Source organism: Tachyglossus aculeatus, chromosome 10, assembly GCF_015852505.1.
Source record: "Tachyglossus aculeatus isolate mTacAcu1 chromosome 10, mTacAcu1.pri, whole genome shotgun sequence".
NCBI classification, from domain to species: Eukaryota; Metazoa; Chordata; class Mammalia; order Monotremata; family Tachyglossidae; genus Tachyglossus; species Tachyglossus aculeatus.
In genome coordinates, this window is record NC_052075.1 from 44,132,044 (window position 1) to 44,159,620 (window position 27,577).

Genomic DNA, 27,577 nt, shown 5'->3' on the forward strand with positions numbered 1-27,577 from the left:
TATAAAGAAATATTAAAGAACCATCATGTTCTCCCCCTGGGAAGAGCCAATCTGAAATCCAACCCTGTTCTATCTCATTTTGCTGCGAAGCCCAGGTTGGCACAACTTCACTTGGTTGTGCGATCTAGCAATTCCTTTAGACTGTAAACAGCGTGAGGGTAGCGGACATGCCTGCAACTCTTATTGTGTGCTCTCAGGCATCTAATATAGTACTCTGCATAAATAGGCACATAACAAATACTTATGAACAAATGAATTAATGAATCACATCTTTTGCTTTTCCACATCTGGAATTTTTACATTAGAGATGGGAGGATCCACTCACGTCAACACCATTTTGCTTTGATCCTCCTTTTTTCCCAAGGGTCAGTCCACTTGTGGTTTCCCCTTCCACCCAGCTTGTTGGGATCATTTTTTCCTCTGGACACCCAATCCTCTCTGGTCTCGGCCCTCTGTTTCCCAAACCAAATTTGAAATAATTGTCCCCCTTTCCAGCTGTAGGCCAAGAATTTCAGTCTTGGACATGTTCCTTCCCAACTTGGGCCAACTTTGGGTCCAAGTTTCTGTCACTGATTTTGGTTCTAGCTTGTCTGAGCACTAAATTTTAAGCTCTTCCACCAAAGTGTAAGCTCCTTGTGAGCAGAGATCATATCCAACATCTCTACTGTACTCTCCCAAGTGAAGAAGTGTGGATGGAGCATGGGACTGAAGGATCTGAGTTTTAATCCTTACTCCACCACTTGTCTGCTGGGTGACCAAGGGCAAATCATTTAACTTCTCTGGGCCTCAGTTATTACCTCATCTGTAAATGTGGATTAAGGCTGTGAGCCCCTTGTGGGACATAAACTGTGTCCAACCTGATTAGCTTGTGTCCACCCCATCGCTTATTTCAGTGCCTGGCACATAGTAAGTGCTTAACAAATACCAAAAAAAAGTGTTTAGTAAAGTGCTCTGCATACAACAAGGGCTCAATAAATACCACTGATTGTTTACCTTGGGCCTGGTTAGTTTAGGTTGTTTAAATCTTTTGTCCCTTCAAGTTGTTAGGATGATCAAATTACCATCCTCACTTAGGTGATTCCTCCTCTTCACTTTCTAGAACCTTCATTGTACCCCTGTAGTCCAAATTATTTCCCATCTTCCCTTCCCTTCCACTCCTATCCTGATCCTTTCATTCTGCTCAGGCCTGTTCTTGGGTCTCCATTCCTTTCCATCTACCTCCCCAAGCATTCCCCTTTTAACTTTGTTTCTGGGCATAAAGAAATCACCGTTAAGAGGTGGCCACTCCCTTCAAACTGAGAAAATTTTCCCCCAACAGTGGTGAAAATTCAGGAATCTAGGGATTCATGAATCATGGGAGCCTGTTGTTGGGTAGGGACCGTTTCTATATGTTGCCAACTTGTACTTCCCAAGCGCTTAGTATAGTGCTCTGCACACACAGTAAGCGCTCAATAAATATGATTGAATGAATGAATCTTTGGTGACGAAATACCGGAGCTCGGTAGAGTATAAGGTCTTTGTGGGCAGGGAAGGTGTCACTTCTTTATTCTGAGCTTTCCAAAGGCCTAGAACAGTTGAACCACACTAATTGGGTGCTTCATAAATGATGATGATGATGGCATTTGTTAAGCGCTTACTATGTGCAAAGCACTGTTCTAAGCGCTGGGGAGGATACAAGACGATCAGGTTGTCCCATGTGGGGCTAAATGTACTACTACTGCCACTGCTACCACAATGGGCCAGAAACTCTGGCTTCTCTTGTGGCACCTGTACAGGTTTTGGGACTTCCAATGGCTCTAGATTCATTCTGGGGGCAGAGAAGGGCGGTGTCCTAGGTGCCACGGTCTTACGGTGCATTGGAACCTAGTCCACATTAAACATCTCTTTGGTGCCTGGATAAAATAATAATAATGATGGGATTTATTAAGTGCTTACTATGTGTGATGCACTGTTCTAAGCTCTGGGGAGGTTACAAGGTGATCAGGCTGTCCCACGGGGGGCTCACAGTTTTAATCCCCATTTTATAGCTGAGGTAACTGAGGCCCAGAGAAGTTAAGTGACTTGCCCAAAGTCACACCGCTGACAGTTGGCAGAGGCGGGATTTGACCCCATGGCCTCTGACTCCAAAGCCCATGCTCTTTCCACTGAGCCATGCTGCTTCTCAGGTTTTTTCCCAAGGCCACATCTCCGGGGATCATGAAAGAGATTTGGTTGAGGGGCTCCGGAGGCCTGCCAACCTCCTCAGTTTGTTAAATGGATCTCCACTTCACATCCACCCGAGCCCTTGCACCTGACGTAATGCTCTTTTCATGGGCAGGATACCTCTAGGGGTGCCCACTTGGTGTTCCAGGCAGTGGTTAATAGGCACAGGTGCCCAGTGCTGCCAGTCAGGGAAGCAAAGAACTAACAAGGTCTGGTACAGCAGCGCCAAAGGGGGAAATTCAGGGAGGGAGACCTTGGTTCCCAGCTAGAGAGGGCTTAGGATTTAAACCTCTAATAGGAGTGGGAAACCAGGAATTTCACTCAGTGTAGAAATACGTAGAGTCGGGTGGGGAAGAATGTGCTTGGAAAAATCATGGGACTGAGAGTCAGGAGACCCCGGGCCGGGAAAGGCAAAAGCCACATTATAGGTTCTACTCCCAGCAGACGTGCCCTGGAGAACGCTGCTGAAGTCACCTCATCAGGAGCATCAGCAGAGTCTTTAGATGGTATTCATTAAACGCCCACGGGCACGTCCACTTGGTTAGAGGTGTCATACCCAAGGAGGGGCATCAAGGAACAAGGAAATGGGCTCACTTCACCATGGCCAAACAACCGATAAGATCAATATTTAACCGACCCTGGCTCCCCCTGTTCTCTGGGTTCCCTAACAGCCGGTGGGTTACTCCTGAGAGCCTCTAGCTTCTCTGTGGAAATCAAACAAAGAAGCATGTTCGGATGGGCAGAGGGCGGATACGCCAATTCACCCCAGAGGTCTGAGAAGCAGTGTGCCTAATGGATAGAGCATGGGCCTTCTGACCTGGGTTCTAATCCCAGCTCCTCCACTTGTCTGCTGGGTGACCTTGGGCAAGTCATTTCAACTTCTCTATGCCTCAGTTATCTCAGCTGTAAAATGGGGATGAAGACTGTAAATCCATGTGGGACATGGACTGCATCCAACCTGATTAGCTTGGATCTACCCCAGCGCTTAAAACAGTGCCTGGTATGTAGTAAGCACTTGAGAAATACCATAAAACCAAAGAAAAAAACCAACCAACCAAAAACAGAGGTCAACTGAGCAATTAAACAGAATCCATGTCCATCTAGGGTCAGCAACCTTGGGATGGCAGCCAGAGTATTGCTTCACTCTCCCTCCACCCCACAGGAAGCTTGGGTCACTCAAATATGGGACAGGGGGCAAGGTGATGTAATAGGGACAACCTGGGGAGTTCCAATCTTAGTCTTGCCCCTGGCCACTCACATACTTCAAATTCTCGGCAGTTGATGTGAATTTGTGGGGTTAGGGCCAAAAGCTCCTACTGATGCCAAGGTGAAAGTCAGAGTTCAGATGGCCTGGGCTGATTGTGTTTTTAGCTCCAGGTGAGAGAGGCCAGGGACAGAGCTTAAAATTCTGATTGGCTGACACCCTCAAGGCTTTTCACTTCAGTGCTTTCCAAACGTTGTGATGACACCGCTCAACTTGCAGATCCTGGTCTCCAGATGGGAAGTGGGAGATGGCAGTCCAAAGCTGCCATCTCAGCTTGTTAATAATAATAATGATGGTATTTGTTAATTGCTTACTATGTGCAAAGCACTGTTCTAAGCACTGGGGAGGATACAAGGCGATCACATTGTCCCACATGGGGCTCACAGTCTTAATCCCCATTTTACAGATGAGGTAACTGAGGATCAGAGAAGTTAAGTGACTTGCCCAAGGTCACACAGCAGACATGTGGGGGAGCTGGGATTAGAACCCATGACCTCTGACTCCCAAGCCCAGGCTCTTTCCACTGAGCCACGCTGCTTCTCCCTGTTACAGGCAGGAAATGTATCTGCCAATTCTGTTGTACTCTCCCAAGCGTTTAGTATAGCGCTCTGCACAAAGTAAGCTCTCAATAAATACCGTTGATTGATTGATCCCCACCAAGGGAGGAGAGAAGCCCCTAGTATGGCACCCTCCAGATGCCCAGGGAACCTAGGGTGAGACCAACCTCAAGGAACCTGAACCAAGTCCAGTGACATTAATGCTTCCCTTCTCTAGGGGAGAGACCTTCCCCTATTAAACCCTCTTTTCCCCGGCTTTCTCTCCCTTCTACATCATCTACGCACTAGAATCTGTGACCTTTGGACACTTAATATTCACTCCATCCCTAACCTCGCAGCACTTACATATGTATCTTTAAGTTATATATTATCAAATTAATTATTCATATTAACGTCTGTCTACCCCTCTAAACCGTAAGCTCATTAGGGGCAGGGAATCAGTCTGCCAATTTTGTTGTCTTATACTCTTTGCACATAGCAAGCGTTGAATGAATACCACTGACTGACAGGGCCAGACACCCATTGGCCACAGCATCACAGTTACAGGGGCAAGGTGTGAGGTGTCTTGTTTAAAATGGATTTTCAGGGGGCCAACAGAGGGAGAAAGAACCAGGCTGGGAGCCAAGGATCTCCCTCTCTTAATAGTGGTATTTATTAATTCTTACTGAATTAAGTATTGGGATTCATACAAGATAATCGGATCTGACCTAGACACTGTCCCATGTGGGGTTCACAGTCTAAATAAAGTGTCCTTGGGCAAATCCTTGAAATTCTCCAAAGTGCCTTATTCGGGGAATGGAGAGAGTAATCGCGAAAGGTTCATTTTTTTATGGTATTTGTTATGCACTTACTATGTGCCAGACAATGTACTAAGCGCTGGGGTAGATACGAAGTAATCAGGTTGGACACAGTCCACGTCCTCCATGGGGGCTCAAAGTCTTAAGTCCTATGTCACCGATGAGGTAACTGAGACCCAGAGATATTAAGCGACTTGCCCTTCCTCACACAGCAGACAAGTGGCAGAGCCGGGATTAGAATCCATTGGGAGGGTGACATCCTGGTTACTGTGGGCACTGGGGCATGGTGGGGAGGTGGGGCAAAGCAGATGAGGCAGACAGCGTGTCCCGTGTGAAAGAGGGAGGAGGAGGCTGGACATGCATTTGTGCTGGGTCTCACCCCACTGGTGACTCGAAACCCTGATGATGAAGGAGGAGGAGCTCACCGCTGCTGGTTGCTGCATCTCAATCACGAGTTATCCTACTCATCTTGCTCTTTGGTGGTGGCAAAAAAGGCCAACTACGCTCTCTCCTCCCTCCGGCCAAGGTCGGGGGTAGGTGGCTTCTCACCTGTTGCCTTTTTGCTAGAAATGCAGTCCAACCTGCAGGGGCCAGTTTGGCTAACACTCCAGGGGGACTTCGCAGTTTAAGCCCAGGGATTCCTTAGGCCAGAGTTCACTCTCACCTTGTCCTCCCTGCTGGGGGCACATACATTCCCATCCTCTAGATTATAAACTCATCCTCTAGTCTGTATGCTGGTTGTGGGCAGGGAATGTGTCCGTTATGTTATATTATACTCTCCCAAGCGCTCAGTACAGTGCCCTGAACACAGTAAGCACTCAATAAATACGATTGATTCATTGATCATTCTGTATGCATGCTCGTTCTGTGTGTGCTCCTATAATAATAATGATGGCATATTTTAAGCGCTTACTATCAATCAATCAATCAATCAATCAATCGTATTTATTGAGCACTTACTGTGTGCAGAGCACTGTACTAAGCGCTTGGGAAGTACAAGTTGGCAACATATAGAGACAGTCCCTACCCAACAGTGGGCTCACAGTCTAAAAGACTATGTGCAAAGTACTATTCTTTGCTCTCTCCTCTCCTCAGCACTGTTGGGGCTAATTTGAGCTGGGACCGGCAGACTCAGCAGAGAGCAGAATGGGGTTCATTATAGAGACCGTTGATGGCTGAGAGAGAAAAAGGTGTACAGTTGGTGTGCCCTGGGCCCCTCTCCAATTTGACCACTGCTTAGAATGATCCTCCCTTTCCTTCCTCAGTAGAATGCAGGGGAAGGTGAACACTGCTGTACTGTGCTTTCCAAAAGCTTAATACAGTGCTCCGCACACAGTAAGTGCTCAGTAAATACGATTGAATCAACAGGAACTACGGTTTAGTGACAGGGAAGGAGAAGAATTAAAGCCAGTTTTCTGATGGATTGATTGTTCTTGAACCTGTCATTTGAACATTTTTACCTAAGTAGAGAAGCAGAAAGGACTAGTGGAAAAAGCACAGACCCGGTACTCAGAGGACCTGCCTTCTAATCCTTTCTCAGCCACTTGCCTTCTGTGTGACCCTGGCTAAGTAATTTCTCTGTGCCCCGGTTTCTTCATCTGTAAAATGAGGATTCAATCCCCATTCTCCCTCATACTTAACTTCTCTGAGCCTCAGTTACCTCATCTGTAAAATGGGGATTAAGACTGTGAGCCCCACATGGGACAACCTGCTCACCTTGTATCCTCCCAGCGCTTAGAACAGTGCTTTGCACATAGTAAGCGCTTAACAAATGCCATCGTTATTGTATCTAGAATGTGAACTCTGGTTGGGACAGGGGCTGGGCCTGACCCAAATGCCTTGTGTCTATCCCAGTGTCAGTGGTTGACACATAGTAAATGCTAAACAAATGCTGTTATTATATTTAATTCTTCTTCCACCCTCTCTGAGGCACTGTAGTGGGCGGGAAGGGGAATCAACCCAAAATGGAGAACTAAACCACACTTACAGTGTCAATCTGAATGGCAAACAATGCTGTACATTTAAGAAGTGCAGCAGTTGACTAAGGCAAGAAAGTCAGCAGATAGAGCCCACTCTTCCTCTCTTGGCCAAGCAAACACTTTAGTGGTCTGGAGAAGGAAATTAGTTGAGCACTACTGGGTATTCTTTCATGTTAGGGGAGCAGTGCGGTCCTGGGAGTCAAAAGGACCTGGGTTCTAATCCGGCTCCACCACATCTTTTTTTTTTTTCAGTGGCATTTGTTAAGCGCTTACAATGTGCCAGCACTGTTCTAAGCATTAGGGTAGGTACAAGGTAATCACAATGGACATGGTCCATGACCCACATAGGGCTCGCAGTCTTAATCCCCATTTAACAGGTGAGGTAACTGAGACCCAGAGAAGTTGTGACCTTCCCAAGGTCACATAGGAGACAAGTGGCTCTTAACAAATACCATAGAAAAAGGAAGTTGCCTTGGCGTTATTTCAACCACTGGTTGAGGGAATAAAGAGAAAGTGGATGTGGAATATAGGGAGAATACGAGAAGAAACAAGGATGGAGGGGAAACACGTCAGTTCAGGCACTGGTAGTAGGGAAAAGCAAGATGTTTCGGGAGAGGACCCTCTCTGGATTTATCCCAGACATCGGGCCAAACACTCCATTTCTAGGAGCATGAAATGTTGGTTTTTCAAGGCATATAGTATTTTTTTCCAGCCATCGCCCTTTATTTAAGCTGTGAGGCTCTGTTTTCAGTCTTTCTGTTTCATCCCCACTGAATACCAAGGCGATTTGGGTGGAAGAGAGAATTTCTCCCATCTGTTTGCTGTGTATTCTGGGTCCTCGAATCCTTTCTTTCTTTTACAACGAGAGTGTTTCTGAAGCCAGGGTCTCTAGCAGCCTTTGGCATGTCCAAACCATGGGGCCGGGACAAAATGGAATAGATTAGACAGTGAGAACAGAACGTTTGATAAGTGCTCAAACCCGATTGTTCGGTTCCCAAATGTGATGTTACCGGGAGGTGTTGGGGAAAGATTGCAGGAAGCCCGTGGACAATGCACTCCCGCCCACAGCTCCCCAGGTCACGTGTTGCCCCGATACCTGGTGCTTCTCCTCCAGCCCCTACTGCAGGCAGATCCCAAGATCAAGGATCTTTACAATATTGAATGTATTCTCAATAAAGTAACAACAAAAGCAAATCCAGGTCAAACCGCCTTTCCCTGGATCTAATACTATTCTCCCCAGGACCCTCAGGTGGCTGAGAAACAGAGAATCGGCTTGAAATACTTAGTTGAATTCCTTTGCAGGAATGAACATCTCTGCCTTCTCTTCCTCCCATCTCACCAGATCCATCTTAACTGGAAGCTCCCTGTAAGGAGCATTATGGGCAGGAAACACATCTACCAACTCTGTTGTATTGTACCTTCCCAAAAACTTAGTACAGTACTCCGTCCACAGTAAATTCTCAATAAATACCATCGATTGACTGACGGATCAGTTTAATCAGTGACTGCTATCTGGAACCACTGCCACTTGGAAATGCAGCTCTCTAGTGATGACAGTGGTAGTAACTATTTGGAAAACATTCATGCTGGCCATTCCATAATGGCCACCCCTGCTCCCATTACAGGATAAAATGGCAATTATGCTAACGGATATTCCTTCAGTATAGGTTGAGCTTGCATTTTCTGGGAAACCTGGCATACAAAGTGGAGCTGTCCTGTGAGGAAATTTGGTCGGGGTTATAAACGAGAAGGGGCTCAGGTCTATAGGAAGGAAGGACAGAGGGGGGTCCAAGAGAAAAGGGTCAGGGAAGGGGGAAGGAACAGGCAAGGCTACAAAGAAGGAAAAATCTGCAGGAGACCCCTGAGCTGAGAGAGAGGCTGAAGGTGGCTTCTGTCTCCTGCTTTTCTCCTCTGACCTCTACTTCTTCTCTCCCCGCCACTTCTCTCTTGCCCTCCTCCACTCTTCATTGCCCTCCTATTCTCTGGTTTACCCCCAACCTAAGCTCTGTTGGCCTCTCCTTTGCCCTCTCCCTCCTTCCTCTGTCTTCCTCCTCCCTCCTCTCTCCTCTGCCTTCTACCTGAGGTCTCCCTGGAGGCAAAGAAGGGCTGCGGGTGGGAGTAAGACAGCCGGAGTGTCCCCTCTGGTTATACTGCACATGCTTATTTTCTTCCTGCGGGGGAAAAAAAGCACAGCAATTCCCAGTTAAAAGCTTGTGAGTCCTCTGGGTACACTGTTACCTGGGAGTGCTGTGGATCTGACTGGCTAATAGCCCTTGTCTGGAAGGACCTTAAGTAACGCCCCACTGTCCCCACCCCCCCGAGAAAAATGGGCTATATAACTGCAACGGAGGAAGAAGTCCATCCTACCACCGCTCAACATGAGGGGTCTCCTGGTCTTCAGCTTTCTCCTGGCAGCTGCCTCAGGCCTCAAGGTGTTTTCTGGGTGAGTAAATGGGTCCCAAATTCGGACAGAAGCTGCACTCTTCTGGCGGCTGCACTCCTGCCTATTAGTAGTCCTAGCAGTAATAGGATGGATTAAGCTCTTACTGTGGATGGGCTACTGTACTAAGTGCTGGGAGCACGCAGGTGGGGATTAGACAGGGTCCGTGTCCCTGGTGGAGCTCATAATCGGAAAATAAAAAGGCAGAGAAACAAGAGTTTCTGATGCATTGAATTTGAGCTATGAGTCGGGAGTTCTGGCCCCAAATCCACCACTTCCACCCAAGTACTTAGCCCAGTGCACTGCACACAGTAAGCGCTCAATAAATACCACCAATGGACTGATCGTGGAGAAGGGGGTGGAGGAGGAGCAGGATGTTTAGACTGCCCCAACCTCAGTTTCCCTGTCTGTAAGAAGGAGGAGAAGGGGGCTCATCCTTTCCCTGGCAAATTTTCTGGTAGGAATCCTGCAATTTTCTGGGAGGAATTCCGCGGTCCTGGGAAGACCGATGGAGGTGCAGAGGCCCTGGAGGACAACTCATTTAAGGGAAGACGAGCTAGGCCAGGAGTTGGGGGTGCAGTCAAATGTTCCAGCCCTCCACAGTGGGTTCCCGGGGGTGACAGCTCCCTGTCTTCCCTTCAGTCTCTGGTCTCCCCCATTCCTGGTGCGGCTCCCGCTCAGCATCAGATCTTCCCTCCACCCGGTCCCCTCGCTGCCTCTCCCTGACTGACCCGGAGAAGCAGCATGTCCTAGTGGAAGAAGTAGGGGTTTGGGAGTCAGAAGGACCTGGGTTCTAATCCCGGATCTTCCACTTGTCTGCGGTGTGACCTTGAGCAAGTCACTTAACTTCTCTGGGCTTCAGTTACCTCATCTGTAAAATGGGGGTCAAGACTGTGAACCCTATGTGGGTCAGGGACTATGTCCAACCTGACTAATTTGTATCTACCCCAATGCTTAGTATAGCGCCTTTGCATGTAGTAAACACTTGACAAATACTATAGAAAAAGCGAACAAAAAAAAATGGAAACAACTCTTTTCTGTCTCTCCCAACACATTTCCCTGGGCCTCACCTTCACTCCATCTTTCCAGGGACCAGGTACTCCGGATCAAGGCCAGGGATGAGACACAGTTCACAGTCCTCAAGGACCTGGAACACTTCAAACATCTGCAGGTGAGGACTGGGCAGGGTCCTTACAATAATAATAATCACGATGCTGATGATGACAACGATGATCATGTTGATGATGATGATGATTACTTACTGTGTGCCAAGTTCTGGGGAAGGTACTAGATAATCAGATTGGACACTATCCCTGACCCACATGTGGTTCACAGTCCAAGAGGGAGAACAGGTATTTCTTCCCCATTTAGTAGATGAGGAAACTGAGGCACAGGGAGGTTAAGTGACTTACCCAAGGTCACTCAGCAAGTGGCACAGCAGGAACTAGAACCTGTGTTTTTTTTAACTCCCAGGGCCATGCTCTTTTCACTATTTCCACAGCCCAACTCCTGTCCCCAACCATGCTTTCTTTTTAGCCCCTGAAAGTGTGAACCATGTGGTCAGTGCCAGAGGGTAGTGCTGAGGTGAACGCCTTCTTGCCCTTTAAACCCCCCTCCCCACCCATCACTTGTTCTCCTCCCCTTCCTATAATAATAATAATAATAATGGTATTTATTAAGCACTTACTATGAGCAAAGCGCTGTTCTAAGCGCTGGAGAGGTTACAAGGTGATCAGGTTGTCCCACGTGGGGCTCATAGTCTTCATTCCCATTTTACCGATGAGGTAACTGAGGCACAGAGAAGTGAAGTGACTTGCCCAAAGTCACACAGCTACAATTGGCAGAGACTGGATTCGAACCCATTTATTTTACCTGTACATATCTATTCTATTTATTTTATTTTGTTAGTATATTTGGTTTTGTCTCCCCCTTTTAGACTGTGAGCCCACTGTTGGGTAGGGACTGTCTCTATATGTTGCCAATTTGTACTTCCCAAGCGCTTAGCGCTCAATAAATACGATTGATGATGATGATGACCTCTGACTCCAAAGCCCGTGCTCTTTCCACTGAGCCATGCTGCTTCCTTTTTTAATACTGTTTTCCACCCACTACAGCCTAACTGTCCGATGTTGGGAAGGGAAGAACAAGGGCACAGGTATTGCTAGAGCTACCTCTGCCCTACCCCTGCATGCCCGGCTCACCGCCACCAAGCAGAAATTTGCTTCAAAACAGTTGGACGGCTGCCTGCGTTTTGCAGGCCAGCTCTCTCCCATCCTCAGCTTCCCTTGTCGGCCAGAACCTCTGTAAGTGGCACTCACAACTGTCTATGGACCATCCTCCCCATTTTCCAGATGAAGAAATCAAGTCCCAGAGGCACCTCGGCCACCCAGCCGAGAATCCAGGTCTCCCACCTCTCTGTGCAGCCTTGCATTGTCCCCAGGGTGGGCAGAGGACCCTGGTACAGTCCTCTACACCATAAGCTCACTATAGGCAGGGAACATATCTGCTAATTCTGTTGTATTGTACTCTCCCAAGCGCTTAGTACAGTGCTCTGCACATAGTAAGTGCTCGATAAATACAAATGATTCATTGGTTGTTTGCTGAGTAGCAGCTGCAGGGTCTCCTGACCCTTTTTCTGTGAGTGCATACAGTCTCCTCTATTCAAACCATTGTCACTCAGAGATGGACTCCCAATCGAACAATCAATCAATTGTATTTATCGAGCATTTTCAGTGTGCGGAGCCAAAGGCAGGGTGTAATTCAACACCCTGAATTACAGCCACCCCTCACCCAGCTCTGGCACTGACACGTCTCCTCGGAACGTGTGTATACAAGATTGCCTGATTTATAAATAATTTTGATGTCTGTCTCTTACACAGGCTCGCTCAAGTACAAACTCCTTGTGGGCAGGGAATATTTCTCATGCTTCTCTTGTACTTTCCCAAGTGCTCAGGACAATGCATTACTCCCAGTGGTTGCTTAATAATAGCAATTATATTAATAATAACTGTGGTATTTGTTCAGCACTTACTATGTGCCAGGCACTGTTCTAAGCGCTGAAGTGGATACAAGCAAATCTAGTTGGGCAAGGTCCCTGTTCCACATAGGGCTCACGGTCTTAATCCCCATTTTACAGATGAGGTAACTGAGGCCCAGAGCAGTGAAGCAACTTGTGCAGGGTCACACAGCAGACAAGTGGCAGAGCCGGGACTAGAACCCAAGTCCTTCTGATTCCCAGGCCTATGCTCTATCCACTGTTACTCCCAGGGTAATTATGGAACTGAGCCGATGGCTCCAGTCTTGTTCCCAGTAGGTTGGGGAATATTTGGGTCTGGGAGAGGGGCAACATTGAGTTCGAATACAAGGACTTCGGGAAATGCATCGCAAACCTCAAACCTCAAAATATTCCCACATGAAAAGAAATTAAATTTGTTCTTCCTTCTCTGTAAACCAGGTTGACTTCTGGCGTAGCCCACTCAGGCCCAGCTTGCCGGTGGACATGAGAGTCCCCTTCTCCAGTCTGCAATCTGTCAAGGCCTACCTCAAGTCCCACGGCATCTCGTACTCCATCATGATTGATGATGTCCAGGTAAGGTGACCGACGAATCTGCGGCTGGGACTTTCCTTCTGGCTGCTTTTCCCCGACTCTCCCACTGGCAAGGGAAGCTGGAGAAATGCTCCGAGCCGCCTCTCGCCAGCCCAACCAGGCAGGGTTTTTAGAGGCTAATTGCACTGAATGATCTACACATAGTAAGCGTTGAATGAATACCGCTTATTGATTGATTGCCCAGGAAGAGCAGGAGGGGGTTGGGTTTTTGGTCCCAGACTGATGTGGGGCAGGTCTCTCTGTCTAATAGGCCAACTTCATCCTCCATTCATCCACCTGTCCATCTGTCTTCCCACCAGGTACTGATAGATAAGGAGCGAGAAGCCATGGCCGCCTCCAGAAGACTCGAGCGCAGCTCCGGCAATTTTGACTTCTCCTCTTACCACACCATCGAGGAGGTAGGCCCCTCATCTGCGTGCCCCATTGCCCGCCTGTGCCCTATGAGGAAGTTCTGGGGCCTAGGAGGGCGGGTAGAGTGGCATTTTGAGAACAATGAGCTTAGCGTAGGGATGTGCTAAGGCAGGACGTCTGAAAGCAGTAGTGGAGGCTGTTCTTGCTCCGGCTTGGACCTAGTGCAGTGCCTGAAGTTTGGCTCAGGGGCTCCGAGTCACGCAGCTTACCCAGGCCTCCTGACCCATAGCCCTGACCCTACCATGGATTCAAGAATCCCTTGTGCAGGCTCCCTCAGATGCTTAGAGGGCGAGGGGAGGAGTGAGAAATGTGAGGCGGGGGCATCTTCAATAAGGCAGGTAGGAGAAGAGAATAAAGGATAGAAAATGGGAGGAGCAAGGGATCTCCTGAATCCTTGGTGCCTCTCTCTTCTCGCCGGTAGGTAAATTCCTGCTGGTTGGTCCCAAAAGGTTAGGAGACCCCCGAGGGGTCCCCTTTCCTTCTTCCCACATTGTCCCCAAGCCCCACTCCCTTCTCCTCAGGGCAAAACGTTTTCCTTTCAGATCTATGACTGGATTGACAACTTTGCATCTGAAAACTCCAACTTGGTCAGCAAAATCCAGATTGGTCAAAGTTACGAACAGCGTCCCCTTCTTGTGCTGAAGGTGAAGGAGGGGGCAGGTGGTGGGGGTGGGAGGGCAGGGTCTTCCTTCTGTTCAGGGTCATCCATGCAGCTCAGGGCCCCTCTGAGCTGTTTCCTCATCCAGAGGACTGCCATGTACATGCCTCACTCTTCTTCTGTCATCCCTTCTTCTTCTTCTTCTATAAGTGCTTAGTACAGTGCTCTGCACATAGTAAGTGCTCAATAAATGCGATTGATGATGATCCCCCTCTCCTCTTCTCTCATCCAGGGGTTTGCTAGTGTGGTGGAGAGAGGCCAGTGTTGAAATGGATGCCTGAGGCAGGTTCTGAGGTCTCCTTCTCTAGACAGCTGTAGGAAGAAGGGATAGTAGGGAGATAATAGATAACACATCCTCAGAAATCAATTCAGTTCAATTCAATCATATTTATTTAATAACAATATTAATGATAGCATTTGTTAAGCAATTACTATGTGCAAAGCGCTGTTCTAAGCACTGGGGAGAATACAAGGTGATCAGGTTGTCCCACATGGGGCTCACAGTCTTAATCCCCATTTTACAGATGAGGGAACTGAGGTGATGGCATTTATTAAGCGCTTACTATGTGCAAAGCACTGTTCTAAGCACTGGGGAGGTTACAAGGTGATCAGGTTGTCCCACAGGGGGCTCACAGTCTTAATCCTCATTTTACAGATGAGGTAACTGAAGTACAGAGAAGTTAAGTGACTTGCCCAAAGTCACGCAGCTGACAATTGGCGGAACTGAGATTTGAACCCATGACCTCTGACTCCAAAGCCCGGGCTCTTTCCACTGAGCCACGCCGCTGAGTGCTTACTGTGTCTAAGGCACTGTACTAAGCATTTGGGGGAGTACAGTAGAATAGTAATCAGATGCATTCCTTGCCCACAGCGAGCTTAGAGTCCACGTCCTTCAGCATGGCTCAGTGGAAAGAGCCCGGACTTTGGAGTCAGAGGTCATGGGTTCAAATCCCGGGTCCGCCAATTGTCAGCTGGGTGACCTTGGGCAAGTCACTTCACTTCTCTGGGCCTCAGTTACCTCATCTGCAAAATGGGGATGAAGACTGTGAGCCCCCCGTGGGCCAACCTGATCATCTTGTAACCTCCCCAGCGCTTAGAACAGTGCTTTGCACATAGTAAGCGCTTAATAAATGCCATTATTATTATTAGAGAATCCCATCCCTAGGATTCAAGGATTCGAGGATCCAGATGGCTGCCACCCAATCTAACAGAGAGAAGACAGGGTAGTGTCCGTGGCCTCAGTGGCTCCACTGGGGCTAAAGAGATTAATCCTGGGGGAGAGAAGAGGAAGGGGTGGTAATTGGGGGGGGCATCCTTCAATCAGCAACCAGCACTCTGGTTGCATATTTGTGTTTCTAAATACAGTTACTATGTCTCCTGACTCATCTTCAGGCTTGGTTTTTTGAGAAGCGGCGTGGCCCAGTGGAAAGAGCCCGGGCTTGGGAGTCAGAGGTCATGGGTTCAAATCCCGGCTCCGCCAATTGTCAGCTGTGTGACTTTGGGCAAGTCACATTCTCTGGGCCTCAGTTAGCTCATCTGTAAAATGGGGATTAAGACTGTGAGGCCCACATGGGACAACCTGATCACCTTGTATCCTCCCCGGTGCTTAGAACAGTGCTTTGCACATGGTAAGCGCTTAACAAATGCTATCATTATTATTATTATCAGGGGAGTCGGGGAAAGCAGCCCGAGTCAGCAGGACATCCTTCCGACCACATGCAGGAGCCACAGGAGATGGGACTGTGGGCAGTCCTGAGTCTACACCCCCCTGGAGAGGCTGGGTGGCCGGGGGGTCAGTTGTCTTTCGATGGGGTCCAACTAGGGCGCTCTAGGGGCTCAGAGCCGCCCCCCCGCTTCACGGGTCACTGCCTGCTGTTTGGTGCTGAAATTTGTCTTCCTGCCAGTTTCAGCCAGCTCCAGTGTCCGGCTGGAACACAGTTAAAACTCAAGCCTGCGCACACTTGCGCACACATTTATTCATTTAATCACATTTATTGAGCACTTACTGTGTGCAGAACACTGTACTTAGCGCTTGGAAAGTACAAATCGGCAACATATAGAGATGGTCCCTACCCAACAATAGGCTCAGATACACACACTCAGAGTTCTCTAGCCTGGAGGGGGTGCAGGCGTGGTTCATCAGAGGGAAGCCAAGACTGAGCCTGGCTAATCATCATCATCATCAATCGTATTTATTGAGCGCTTACTGTGTGCAGAGCACTGTACTAAGCGCTTGGGAAGTGCAATTTGGCAACATATAGAGACAGTCCCTACCCAACAGTGGGCTCACAGTCTAAAAATCTAATCCAGCTCAATGCTCCCAGCTGGTTGGAAGAGATGCCACTGTGCTAACCATTGTGCTTCCCCATTTATGGCTTTCAGTTCAGCACTGGAGGCTCCAACCGTTCTGCCGTCTGGATCGACACCGGGATTCACTCTCGAGAGTGGATCACCCACGCCACTGGGCTCTGGACCGCCAATCAGGTAAGCAGTGGATAATAATAACAATAATAATAATAATAGTATTTGTTAAGCGCTTACGATGTGCTGAGCACTGTTCTAAGCTCTGGGGTAGATACAAGGTTAACAGGTTGTCCCACGTGGGGCTCACAGTGTTAATCCCCATTTTACAGATGAGGGAACTGAGGGCCAGGGAAGTGAAGTGACTTGCCCAAAGTCACACAGCTGACAAGTGGTGGAGCTGGGATTCGAACCCATGACCTCTGACTCCCAAGCCCGGGCTCTTTCCACTAAGCCATGCTGCTTCTCATAAGATGAGACCCAAACAGTCAAGGGTAGCCAGGCTAGTAGTAGAAATGCTATTTATTGAGTGCCCCCCGAGTGCCATGCCCTGTACTAGCCTTATTGAAGGCACATTTCCTCTAAGAGGGCTTCTCTGTTTAAACCCTCACTTCCTCTTCTCCCATTCCCTTCCGTGTCACCCTGGTACTTGGATTTGTTCCCTTTATTCACCCCTCCTTCAGCCCCACAGCACTTATGTTCACATCCATAATTTATTTATTTATATTATTGTCTGTCTCCTCCTCTAGACTGTAAGCTTATTGTGGGCAAGGAATGTGTCAACCAACTCTGTTATGTTGTACTTTTCCAAGCACTTAGTTCAGTGTTCTGCACACAGAAAGCTCATAATAAATACAATTGATTGATGGATTACTTAGCACCTGGGAAAGCACTACAGATAGACGAGACACATTCCCTGCCCACAAGAAACTTGTCCTGCCCAGGATCTCTCGTTGACGGAGAGGGTGACAAGGAGCAAGGACAAATCCTAAGGCTAATTAACTGCATCTTTCCCCCTCTTATAAGAAGCAGTACGGCCTAGCGGAATAGCACAGGAGTGGGAATCAGAAGGCCCAGATTCTCATTTTCGCTCTGCCACTAGCCCGCTGTGGGATCTTGGGCAAGTCACTTATCTGGTCTCTGCCCCAGTTTTCTCATCTGTAAAATGGGGTTAAAATACCAGTCCTCCCTCCTTTTTAGACTGCAAGTACTATGTGGCACAGGGACCTATTTATGTATCTAGCCGAGTGTATTTATGTATCTAGCCTTATATATCTATCATAGTAAACACTTAAGAAATCAATCAATCCTGTTTATCAAGTGCGTATTGTGTGCAGAGCCCTGTATTAAGCACTTGGGAAAGATTAAGCACTTGGAATGTAATAGATCTAGTACACATGATCCCTGTCCACAAGGAACAAAGCAAAGAACTGGCAATTGATTTCCTAACACTCGACTTCTCCAGTAGCCTTAGGCTCTCACATCATCAGAATCGTCATCATTTATTAAGCTCCACTGCTTGCAAAGCACTGTACTAGGGTCTTGGGAGCACAGGAGACATCAAAGACACAATCCCTACCTACGAGGAGCATACACTCTTCTACCCCTCCGACTCCTTTTTCTTTGCAGATTGTCAGTGAGTATGGCAAAGACCCAGTGCTGACCTCCATCCTTGACACCCTGGACATCTTCTTGGAGATAGTCACCAACCCTGATGGGTTCGCTTACACACACAGCACGGTGAGTTCTTTTTGTCGGGGAGGAGCGAGAGGGGAAGGGGGCAGAGAGCCAGACTGCTGAGCTGGGAGATGAAGAGGAAGGAAGGACGTTCAACACCTCTGGGCATCTGGCTTGCATTAGAGAGGGAACTGGCCCAGACTGATGTCAAGCAGGGCTTCCTAACATTCTCCCCAGCCTCAGGGATAGATCTGGGAACGGGGATGCCAGGGAACAAGGAAAATCTGCCCCTGACTGTGGGCAGTGACAGGACAGAGGCAACCCTACGCACGGTCCTAATCCATTAGAGGGATGTGAGTGAGTGTAGGAAGGCTCCTCTCCTTGGGGCTCTTCCACCAGTCAGGGGATGATACCTCGGCCGTCTTGTGCCTCTCTCCTCTCCACCCTGCCACTGCTTCACCAACAGGGCAGCTCAGGACAGGGACCATCGAGGCTGACGTTGGCCTCCCTTGTGTGGCTCGGCCCGCGTGGACCCAAGGAGGGGTGGGCTCTTCCATTAATGGAGTCCTCTGGCCTGTGTCTCGCCTCAGGATCGCATGTGGCGCAAGACCAGGTCCATCATTCCTGGGTCATCCTGCTCCGGTGTGGACGCCAACAGGAACTGGGACTCCAACTTCGGAGGTAGCGCTCTGTCCTCGCGGGCTGCTGGCTCCCTGGAGGAGTCCTCACTTCTGTCAGTTCAGGGGCGACTGGGGGAGGGAGAGAGTAAAAAGACAATCATCCGGAGAAGTCCATCAGGCAGTCAATCGACGGTATTGATTAAGCACCTACTTTGTGTAGGTGCTTGGGAAGGTATAATAGAAGAGACGTGATCCCTGCCATCAGGGAACTTACTGTCTAGTGCCTTAGTTCCATCCTCTACTTAACTGGCAACTCTTCCAGGGAGTTCCAGGCCTGTCACGGATAAGGAACCATACCAAATACAGGGATGTTATCCCTGTTAAACAGATGGGGAAACTAAGACCTCAGATGATGAAATTACCAGTCCTGTAAAAGATGTCACCAAAACCCCGATTATAATAGTTCCTTTTTTAGACTGTGTCTCCACCAGTACGTTGTATCCCAAAACCTTGAATGAGGCTTCTCTAATGTTGTGACCTTCATATTTCCACAACTCTTAGGTTTGGCTCCAGGAATCACTGTCTACACCACAGCTATCTCTGCAGTGGTCTTAGTATGGCCTAGAGGACAAAGCCCCCAGAAAAATTTCTAATCCCAGCTCCATCACTGGCCTGCCATGTGACCTTGGGCAAGTCACTTCACTTCTCTGTGCCCCAGTTTCCTCATCTGTAGAATGGGGCTGAAGACTGGGAGCCCTGCATGGGACAGGGACTGTGTCCAATCTGCCAGCGCTTAGTATAGTGTGTGGCACTTAGAGAGCATTTAACAAATACCACAATTATTATTGTCATTATTATAACACCACATTAATGACAATAATAATGATTAATGAGTCTGTTAACCTAATGGTGGAAATGATTAATAATTAATGATAATAACAATGACAATTATGACATTATTATACCACATTAATTGTAATAATAATGATTAATGAGTCCATTAATCTAATAGTGGAAATAATTAATAATTAATGACAATAATTATTATAATGCCACATTAATAATAATAATGATGATTAATGATTCCATTGATCTAATGGTGGAAATGGTTAATAATTAATGATAATAATAATGACAATAATAATTGTGGTATTTGTTAAATGCTTTCTAAGTGCCGCACACTATACTAAGCACTGTGGTAGATATAAAGTAATCAGATTGGACACAGTCCCTGTCCCATGTAGGGCTCGCAGTCTTCAGCCCCATTCTACAGATGAGGTAACTGGGGCACAGAGAAGTGAAGTGATTTGCCCAAGGTCACACAGCAGAGAAGTGGCAGAGCTGGGATTAGAAACGCTTGACACAATCAAGGTGTAATTTCATCATCATCATCATCATCATTCGTATTTATTGAGCGCTTACTACGTGCAGAGCACTGTACTAAGCGCTTGGGAAGTACAAATTGGCAACATATAGAGACAGTCCCTACCCAACAGTGGGCTCACAGTCTAAAAGGGGGAGACAGAGAACAAAACCAAACATACTAATAAAATAAAATAAATAGAATAGATATGTACAAGTAAAATAAATAAATAAATAGAGTAATAATAAAGAAATAAATAGAGTAATAAATAGAGTAATTTCAAGTAGGGAAGTGGAGGAACCCCACAGCTGGACAGCCCTTTGGGCCTGGGCCTTTGGTGGGGGAAGGACCCAGAAGCTCCCATATGCTGATCCAGGGCTGAGCAGGGAGTCTGTGTGAGCCTCGGGGGTGCGTGCCGTGCCACCTTCCTGCCCTGAGCTGTGCCCGTCTCACTTCCTCATTAAAGAAAGAGTTTGAATTCCAGGCACTGGCTCCAGCGACGATGTCTGCTCGGATGACTACCACGGACCCAATCCTCACTCCGAGGTGGAGGTACAATCTATCGTGGACTTTGTCCTGGGCCACGGAAACATCAAGGCTTGGATTTCCATCCACAGCTTCTCCCAGCTTCTCATGTTCCCCTATGGGTATAAGTTGGAGCAGACCCCTGACCACCAGGAGCTGGTGAGTGCCATTGCCTGGAGTCCACACTTTGTTGGCTGAATCATCTGGCTCAAAGGGGCACCGGGTGATGGGCACCGGGAGCTGGGGTGGGGGACCTCTTGGTGGACCTGAGAGCCTGTCCTTTCCCCAATCTGGGCAGACTGGGATGGGGAGCTGCCTTCTGGGGACCTTTCCCAGGTCAGAGAGGAGGCCGTCTCCCTCCTTAGACAGCCACTTGGTGAGTTCTCAGGCCAGAGGACCCCATCGGGTAAGAAGCCCTGCTGACCGAACTCTCGCCGGGAACAACCTGGGAGCCAGGAGTTTCTGGTGCCCAGAGGACGACAGAGCCCAGGACCACCTAGTCCCTTCCCTGTGTAGATATGGGAATTTCAGGAGCCGGCCCCACAGGGTGTGAGAAGAGGGAGAAGGCCTTTTTCCAGCCAGAACCCTTGGGCCTGCCTGCTGTGGACCCTGACACCCCATTTTGAGGGGAGAAGCTGCTCCGTGTCTGAAACCTGGGGTGGGAGGGAGCAGGGAGATGCCGAATCCCTGAGGGATTGCCTTAGTCAGGAAGAGTAGCATGACTTCCATGCAAACCCACTGAGTCCAGGGCTCCCCACAGCCCCCCAGCCAAAGCAGGAGACATGGCATCTGCCCCATGGGGGCTGCTGGGACTCCCCAGCCAGGATGCCAATGCCGTGAATGGAGTGGAGATGGGCTGATTTCCTGGAAATGGAACTACCAGGCCTGAGGAAAATCTCTATGGTCCTCGGCCCCTTGGGACTCCCTGGCAGTTGCGGGAGCAGGGCAGGGGCTGGGGAGAGAAGAGGAGGAGGGGAGGGCAGAGGGAAGCTTCTCCAGCCCTGCCTCTCACTCCTCTTTGCCATTTCCCGGGCAGAACGATCTGGCCAGCGAGGCTGTGAACGTGCTGACGGCCAAGTATGGGACCGAGTACACCTATGGCAGCATCTCCAACACCATCTGTAAGTGGCCCCGTGAGCAGTGGGGAAGGCACGGGTCCTACCTCTCCGGAAACTTTCCCTTTGAGTCCTTCCAGGGTGGGCAAAGTCAATTTAAAGAGGTGGGAGTCCCCCATTCCACCTACACCAAACTACCATACCCATACTCCAACTCAAAGAGTTACATGCTCTCTTGGCTGCCTATTCATTCAATCATATTTATTGAGTGCTTACTGTGTGCAGAGCACTGTACTAAGCACTTGGGAAGTACAAGGTGGCAACATATAGAGATGGTTCCTACCCAACAATGGGCTCGCTGCCTACGGGTGGGAGAGAGCAGAAAAGACCCCTTGGACTCACCATTGAGGAGTCACGCTCCCCCAGAACACAATGACTGCAGCCGACTTGGAACCTCCTTCCTTCCTGGGGGTGGCCCTGGGGACAGCCCCCTCCAGAATTCCCTTTCCCCATTCCTGGCTCCACACACTTTAGCCATGGAGGATTGGTTAGGGGTAGGGAATGGAGAACCATGGGCTGATAAGGCTGAAAGGAAGGACAAGTGGTCATTGAGTCCATCCCCCTGCATCTCACCTACCCTTGGCACCTAGGTAATAATAATGATAATAATAATAATAATAATAATAATAATAATAGTGGTATTTTGTTACCAAACATTGTACTAAGCACTGGGATAGATACAAAAGAAACAGGTCCCACACAGTCTCTGTCCCTTATTGGGCTCACGATTAGTGTTCTAAAGATCTCTTATGAGTGAGATTCTACAATCTTTTTGGGTAGCCTGTCCCACGGTCTAACCCCACTGACAGTCAGGGTCTAATCTAAATCCCACCTGCTGGAGTCAAAACCTATTTCATACAGTTGGACATTAGAGGGTACCCGTTCCAGACCCTCCTTCCAATACAAATGGAAGAGCCCAGTCCGTCTCAAATCCAAATTAGGCTTCCAGGTCTGTAGCCCTGCAGTCCCTAAGGGAGGCTGCGTGGTCTAGTGGATTAAGTGCTGCTCTGAGAGTCAGAAGACCTGGTCTGTCTGGTTGGAAGGCGATCTTCGGAGGAGCGAAGAGTCTGAGCTGGGTTGTCGCGGGTGAAGACAGCTGACAGGTAAAATGGTGGACGACTTTGAAGTCAATGGTGAAGAGTCCCCCGATGCATTTGCTTCCAGACCAGGCCAGCGGGACCAGTATCGACTGGGCCTATGATAACGGAATCAAATACTCCTTCACCTTCGAGCTGAGGGACACCGGGGAATTCGGCTTCATGCTGCCCGCGAGCGAGATCATCCCCACGGCCGAGGAGACCTGGCCCGCACTGCTCACGATCATAGACCATGCCCGCCGCCACCCCTATTAGATGCCTGGGGGTGGGAGATGGAGGGGATTCCGTCCCCTCTCCGGCCAAGGCCTTTCCCATCATGCCGGCTTCTCCTTTGCTCCCTTCGCCTCTTCCATCCTGCTCTCCCCGTCTCTCAGGAGAAGTTGAAACCAGTTTGAGCCATGCTGGAAATGGAATAAAACAAAGACTCGGGGCTACTCCCTGCTCCGAATGGTTCCCGACCCGTCACCTTCATCATCATTGAAGTTTACCAAGAGACTGCCATGTGTGTATCACTGACCTATGCCAGAACAGGGGACAGACCTAGGAGGATGGAATAAAAACTCTGAACCCCGGAGAAGCGGCATGGCCTACTGGAAAGAGCACGGACCGGGGAATATGTTGCCGACTTGGACTTCCCAAGCGCTTAGTACAGTGCTGTGCACACAGTAAGCGCTCAATAAATACGATTGAATGAATGAATGAATTGGAGGAGCTCAGCCACTTGCCTGCCATGCGACCTTGGACAAGTCACTTAACTTCTCTTTCCCTCCCTTACCTCATCTGTAAAATGAGGATTAGTCAGTCAGTCAGTCAATTGTATTTATTGAGCATCCACTGTGTGCAGAGCACTGTACTAAGCTCTTGGGAAAGTACAACACAACAATTAAACGACACATTTCCTACCCATAACAAACTTACAGTCTGTGGGGGGGGGACAGACATTCATATAAATAAATAAATTACAGATAAGTATAAAAGTGCTGTGGGGCTGGGAGGGGTGGTGAATAAAAGGAGTGAGTCAGGGAAACATCCTTCCTACTGAAGACTGTGAACCCTATGTGGGACAGGGACTGTGTCCAACCTGATTAACTTGTATCTATAGAAAGTGCTTAACAAGTACTATAATTAACAAGTGCCATAATTAACAAGTATTATAACTAACCCACAAAGAGCTCACAGGCTCAGAGATGGGGAGTGGGGAGTCAGATACAGTCACAGTGAATACTCTACCGGTAAACATTTCAACCTGTGTGGCCCAGCAAGACTGTTCAGAAAGCAGTCATCTCTTCCTTTGCTCCCCAGCCCAGGAAAAGAAACAGCAGGGACAAGTGGAAAGAGCTCAGTCCTGGGAGTAAGAGGACCTCGGTTCTAATTCCAGCTCCGCCATTTGTCTGCTGTGTGACCTTGGGCAAGTCACCTACCTTTTCTGGGCCTTAGCTACCTCATCTGTAAAAGGGGTTTCAATACCTGTTCTCCCTCGTATTTAGACTTCTACCTAGCCCCAATGTGGGACCTGATTCACTTGTATCTATCCTAGGGCTTAGTACAGTGCTTGACACATAGTAACAAATGTGTAACAAATACCCTTATTATTATTATTATTGTTATTGTTAAAATTACCAGGGATAGCCCAGGGAGTGGGGTAGGGGCAGGAGGTGGGGCTGCAGTGGAGAAGATGTCCAAGTTTGTTCCAGAGAAGCGGTGTGATCGAGCAGAAAGAGCATAGGACAGAGAATCAGGAAACCTGGGTTCTATTCCCAGCTCCCCCACTTGCCTGCTCTGTGACCTACTTTTCTGTGCCTCAGTTTCTTCATCCATAAAAATGGGGTGAGATACCTTTTCTCCCTCCCCTTTAGACTGTGAGCCCCATGTGGGACACTGACAGTATCCGATCTGCTACTTACTCATAAGCTCATAATGGGCAGGGAACATGTCCACTAATTCTGTTGTATTGTACTCACCCCAGTGCTTAATACAGTGTCTGCACATAGTAAGTGGTCAATAAATACCATTGAATGGTTGATTATTCCTGGGCTTAGTACAGTGATCGGCACAGAGTAAATACTTAACAAATACCATTATCATTAGCATTTACCTGAACTGGGGAGAGTGATATAGGAATTCCTTGACTCTCCGGCTCTCCTCATTGGTCTGCGGTGTGGGACATCACCCTATTCTGGGAGATTCTGTTTTATTATACTCTTCCAAGCACTTAGTATACAGTAAGTACTCAGTAATTCAGATTGAGTCTGAAGTGTGAGAATGATTTCACTGGGGGAGTCAGGTGTTCAGTATTAAGACTGTGAGCCCCACGTGGGACAGGGACTATATTCATTCATTTATTCATTCAATCGTATCTATTAAGCGCTTACTGCATGCAGAGCACTGTACTAAGCGCTTGGGAAGTCCAAGTTGGCAACATATAGAGACGGTCCCTACCCAACAGCGGGCTCACAGTCTAGAAGATACGATACAGATACAGATACAGTTGGACTATATCCAACTCAGTTTTGCTTGTTTGCACCCCAGCGCTTAGTACAGTGCCTGGCACACAGTAAGGGCTTAACAAATACCACAATTATTAGTATTATTATTATTTAGCTGACATCCACCCTTGAGATGCTATGGTCCCATTCCTGGCAGTTACCCTTTTGTCCAGCTCCGGAAACCGGATTCCTTCAGGACAGTTCCCAGCCTGCAGGTTTTCCCAGACTAGACCACCGCCTCTGGACTTCTCCCAAACCCAACGGTGTCTCCCGGTGGCCAAATTCCTCTTCTCCAAGGGCAAGTCCACGGGATAGGAGATTCACTCATTCAATCGTATTTATCAAGCGCTTACTGTGTGCAGAGCACTGTACTAAGCGCTTGGGAAGTACAAGTCGGCAATATATAGAGATGGTCCCTACCCAACAACGGGCTCACAGTCTAGAAGGGGGAGACAGACAACCAAATAAATGCTATTGCCCTTGTCAATGTTAATAATTGTAATGGAAATGGATTTGTTCAGTGCTGACTATGTGCCAAGCACTGTGCTAAGTACTGCAGTAGATAGAATGCAGTCGTGTCAGATTCAGTCCCTATCTCTGCAGCAGGGCTAGGGGCCCCTAGACTGAAGCTGTAAAATAGGAATGGGGATTTCAACTGTGAGCCCCACATGAGACAAGGACTGTGTCTAACCTGCTTAATTTATGTCTAGCCCAGCGCTTAGTACAATGTCTGACACGTAGTAGGCGCTTAAATATTTTTGGAAAAAAAGTCACTCCAGCTGCCTGTCAGTCCTACAACTCCAAAGGGATCGTGGACCTGCATGTCAGAGGGCAGTTTCTGTGGAATGAAGGGGTTGGAAGCCAAATGGGAGGGGGTAAACAGAGAACTGGAGGAGAGGAATTTGAGATAACAGGTGTAGACAACTCACTCAAGGAGTTTGGAGAGGAGTGGTAGGAGGGAGATGGGCCGTTAACTGGAGGGAGCTGGGGGTGGTGGCCAAGGGAAGGTTTTTTTAAGATGGGGTGACATGGACATGTTTGAAAGCAGTGGGGAAGAAGCCATTAGAGAGTGAACGGTTGAAGATGGTTGTTAGGGAGGGAAGAAGGGAAGGGGGTGTGAGGGTTTTGATAAGGTGCGAAGGAATGTTGTCGGATGCGCAGATGGAGGGAGTGGCTTTCGAGAGGAGGTAGATCTCCTCTAGAGGTACTACTGGGAAGGATGGGAGAGTTGAAGAGGGGACCAGGAGCGGGGAGGGACTGAGGAGGGGCAGGGACGATTTTAGGGAGCTCATGCCTGATAGTGTAAATTTTCTTAATAAAGTAGGTGGCCAGGTGATTTGGGGCAAGGGATGGCGGAGGGCAGGGGGCCTGAGGAAGGAGTTAAATGTCTGGAACAACTGGCGAGGGCAATGGATGTGGGTGTCAATGAGGGTGGAGAACTAATTTTGAAGGGCAGAGTTAAAGCACGTAAAGATAAACTTGAAGTGGACGAAGTTGGCCTGATATTTAGATTTCCTCCAGGAGCGCTCTACGGCTTTAGCACAAGAGCGAAGGAGGCAGATTAAGCAGGTGATCCAGGGCTGTGGGTTAGTGGTACGATGAGAGGAGACCTGATTTTTGGGTGCCTCTGGACACATCCCTCCCCTGAGTTTACACCCCCCGCCCCAACACTCTGCCCTGCCCAAACACACACACACAAGTCTCTAACGGGCCGGGATGATCCTCACTCATGCAGTGACAACTCATGCAGTGTCCTCATGCAGTGACAACTAACTAGTAGCCAAGCAGCAGGAAGCACAGCTCTCTCATTTAGCAATAAGCCCTGTGAGGGGCTCCTCCAGCACACACTACAAGCTCTGTGGGAAGTTTTCAATCCTGACACCAGATGGTGGGTACAAAGAGAGTCAGGTCTCCCCCATCCCTCCGACATACACACAGAGCATCCCCACCCACACCAGTTGTCTTCTTACACAGTTCCCGGGGCTTGGCCTCTCGATGGCAAGCAGAAGAGGCAGCCATCTCAAGCCTAGAGGTTGACCGGGCAATGGAGTGGGTGAAAATTGGGTAACATTGGAGATTTCATTTGGGAGGGGTTGCAATATTTTCCCCCCTCAGGACAGTCACAGTGCTCTGCACACAGTAAGCGCTCAATAAATCATCATCATCATCATCATCAATCGTATTTATTGAGCGCTTACTATGTGCAGAGCGCTATACTAAGCGCTTGGGAAGTACAAATTGGCAACATCTAGAGACAGTCCCTACCCAACAGTGGGCTCACAGTCTAAAAGGGGGAGACAGAGAACAAAACCAAACATACTAACAAAATAAAATAAATAGAATAGATATGTACAGATAAAATAAATAAATAAATAGAGTAAAAAAAAATGTACAAACATATATACATATATATATATATATATATATATAAATACGATTGATTGATTAAATATCTGAAGCCGGCCCTGCTGGCTGCCC

General features: G+C 48.3%; 1 protein-coding gene across 2 annotated transcripts; it reads left to right on the top strand.

Moving 5' to 3' along the window:
- The first annotated feature begins 9,174 nt into the window (after positions 1-9,174).
- Positions 9,175-22,868, top strand: LOC119933381 (carboxypeptidase A5-like). 2 transcript variants are annotated; one of them, XM_038752869.1, is made up of 11 exons: positions 9,175-9,242; positions 10,329-10,410; positions 12,694-12,828; positions 13,146-13,244; positions 13,800-13,901; positions 16,298-16,399; positions 17,846-17,956; positions 18,484-18,574; positions 20,361-20,560; positions 21,438-21,522; positions 22,681-22,868. In XM_038752869.1, the coding sequence occupies exons 1-11, from the start codon at positions 9,178-9,180 to the stop codon at positions 22,866-22,868; spliced, it is 1,260 nt and encodes a 419-aa protein (XP_038608797.1). In that variant the 5' UTR covers positions 9,175-9,177. The 2 variants fall into 2 exon arrangements, with proteins under 2 accessions (XP_038608797.1, XP_038608796.1); XM_038752868.1 differs by lacking the exon at positions 21,438-21,522 and having other exon boundaries at positions 9,178-9,242; positions 22,681-22,752.
- The last annotated feature ends 4,709 nt before the right edge of the window (positions 22,869-27,577 follow it).

Coding starts and splice junctions, on each gene's coding strand:
- LOC119933381 (XM_038752869.1), top strand. CDS start 9,178: ATGAGGGGTCTCCTGGTCTTCAGCTTTCTCCTGGCAGCTGCCTCAGGC. Junction 13,902..16,297: donor GTCCCCTTCTTGTGCTGAAG/GTGAAGGAGGGG, acceptor TATGGCTTTCAG/TTCAGCACTGGAGGCTCCAA. Junction 18,575..20,360: donor CTGGGACTCCAACTTCGGAG/GTAGCGCTCTGT, acceptor TTTGAATTCCAG/GCACTGGCTCCAGCGACGAT.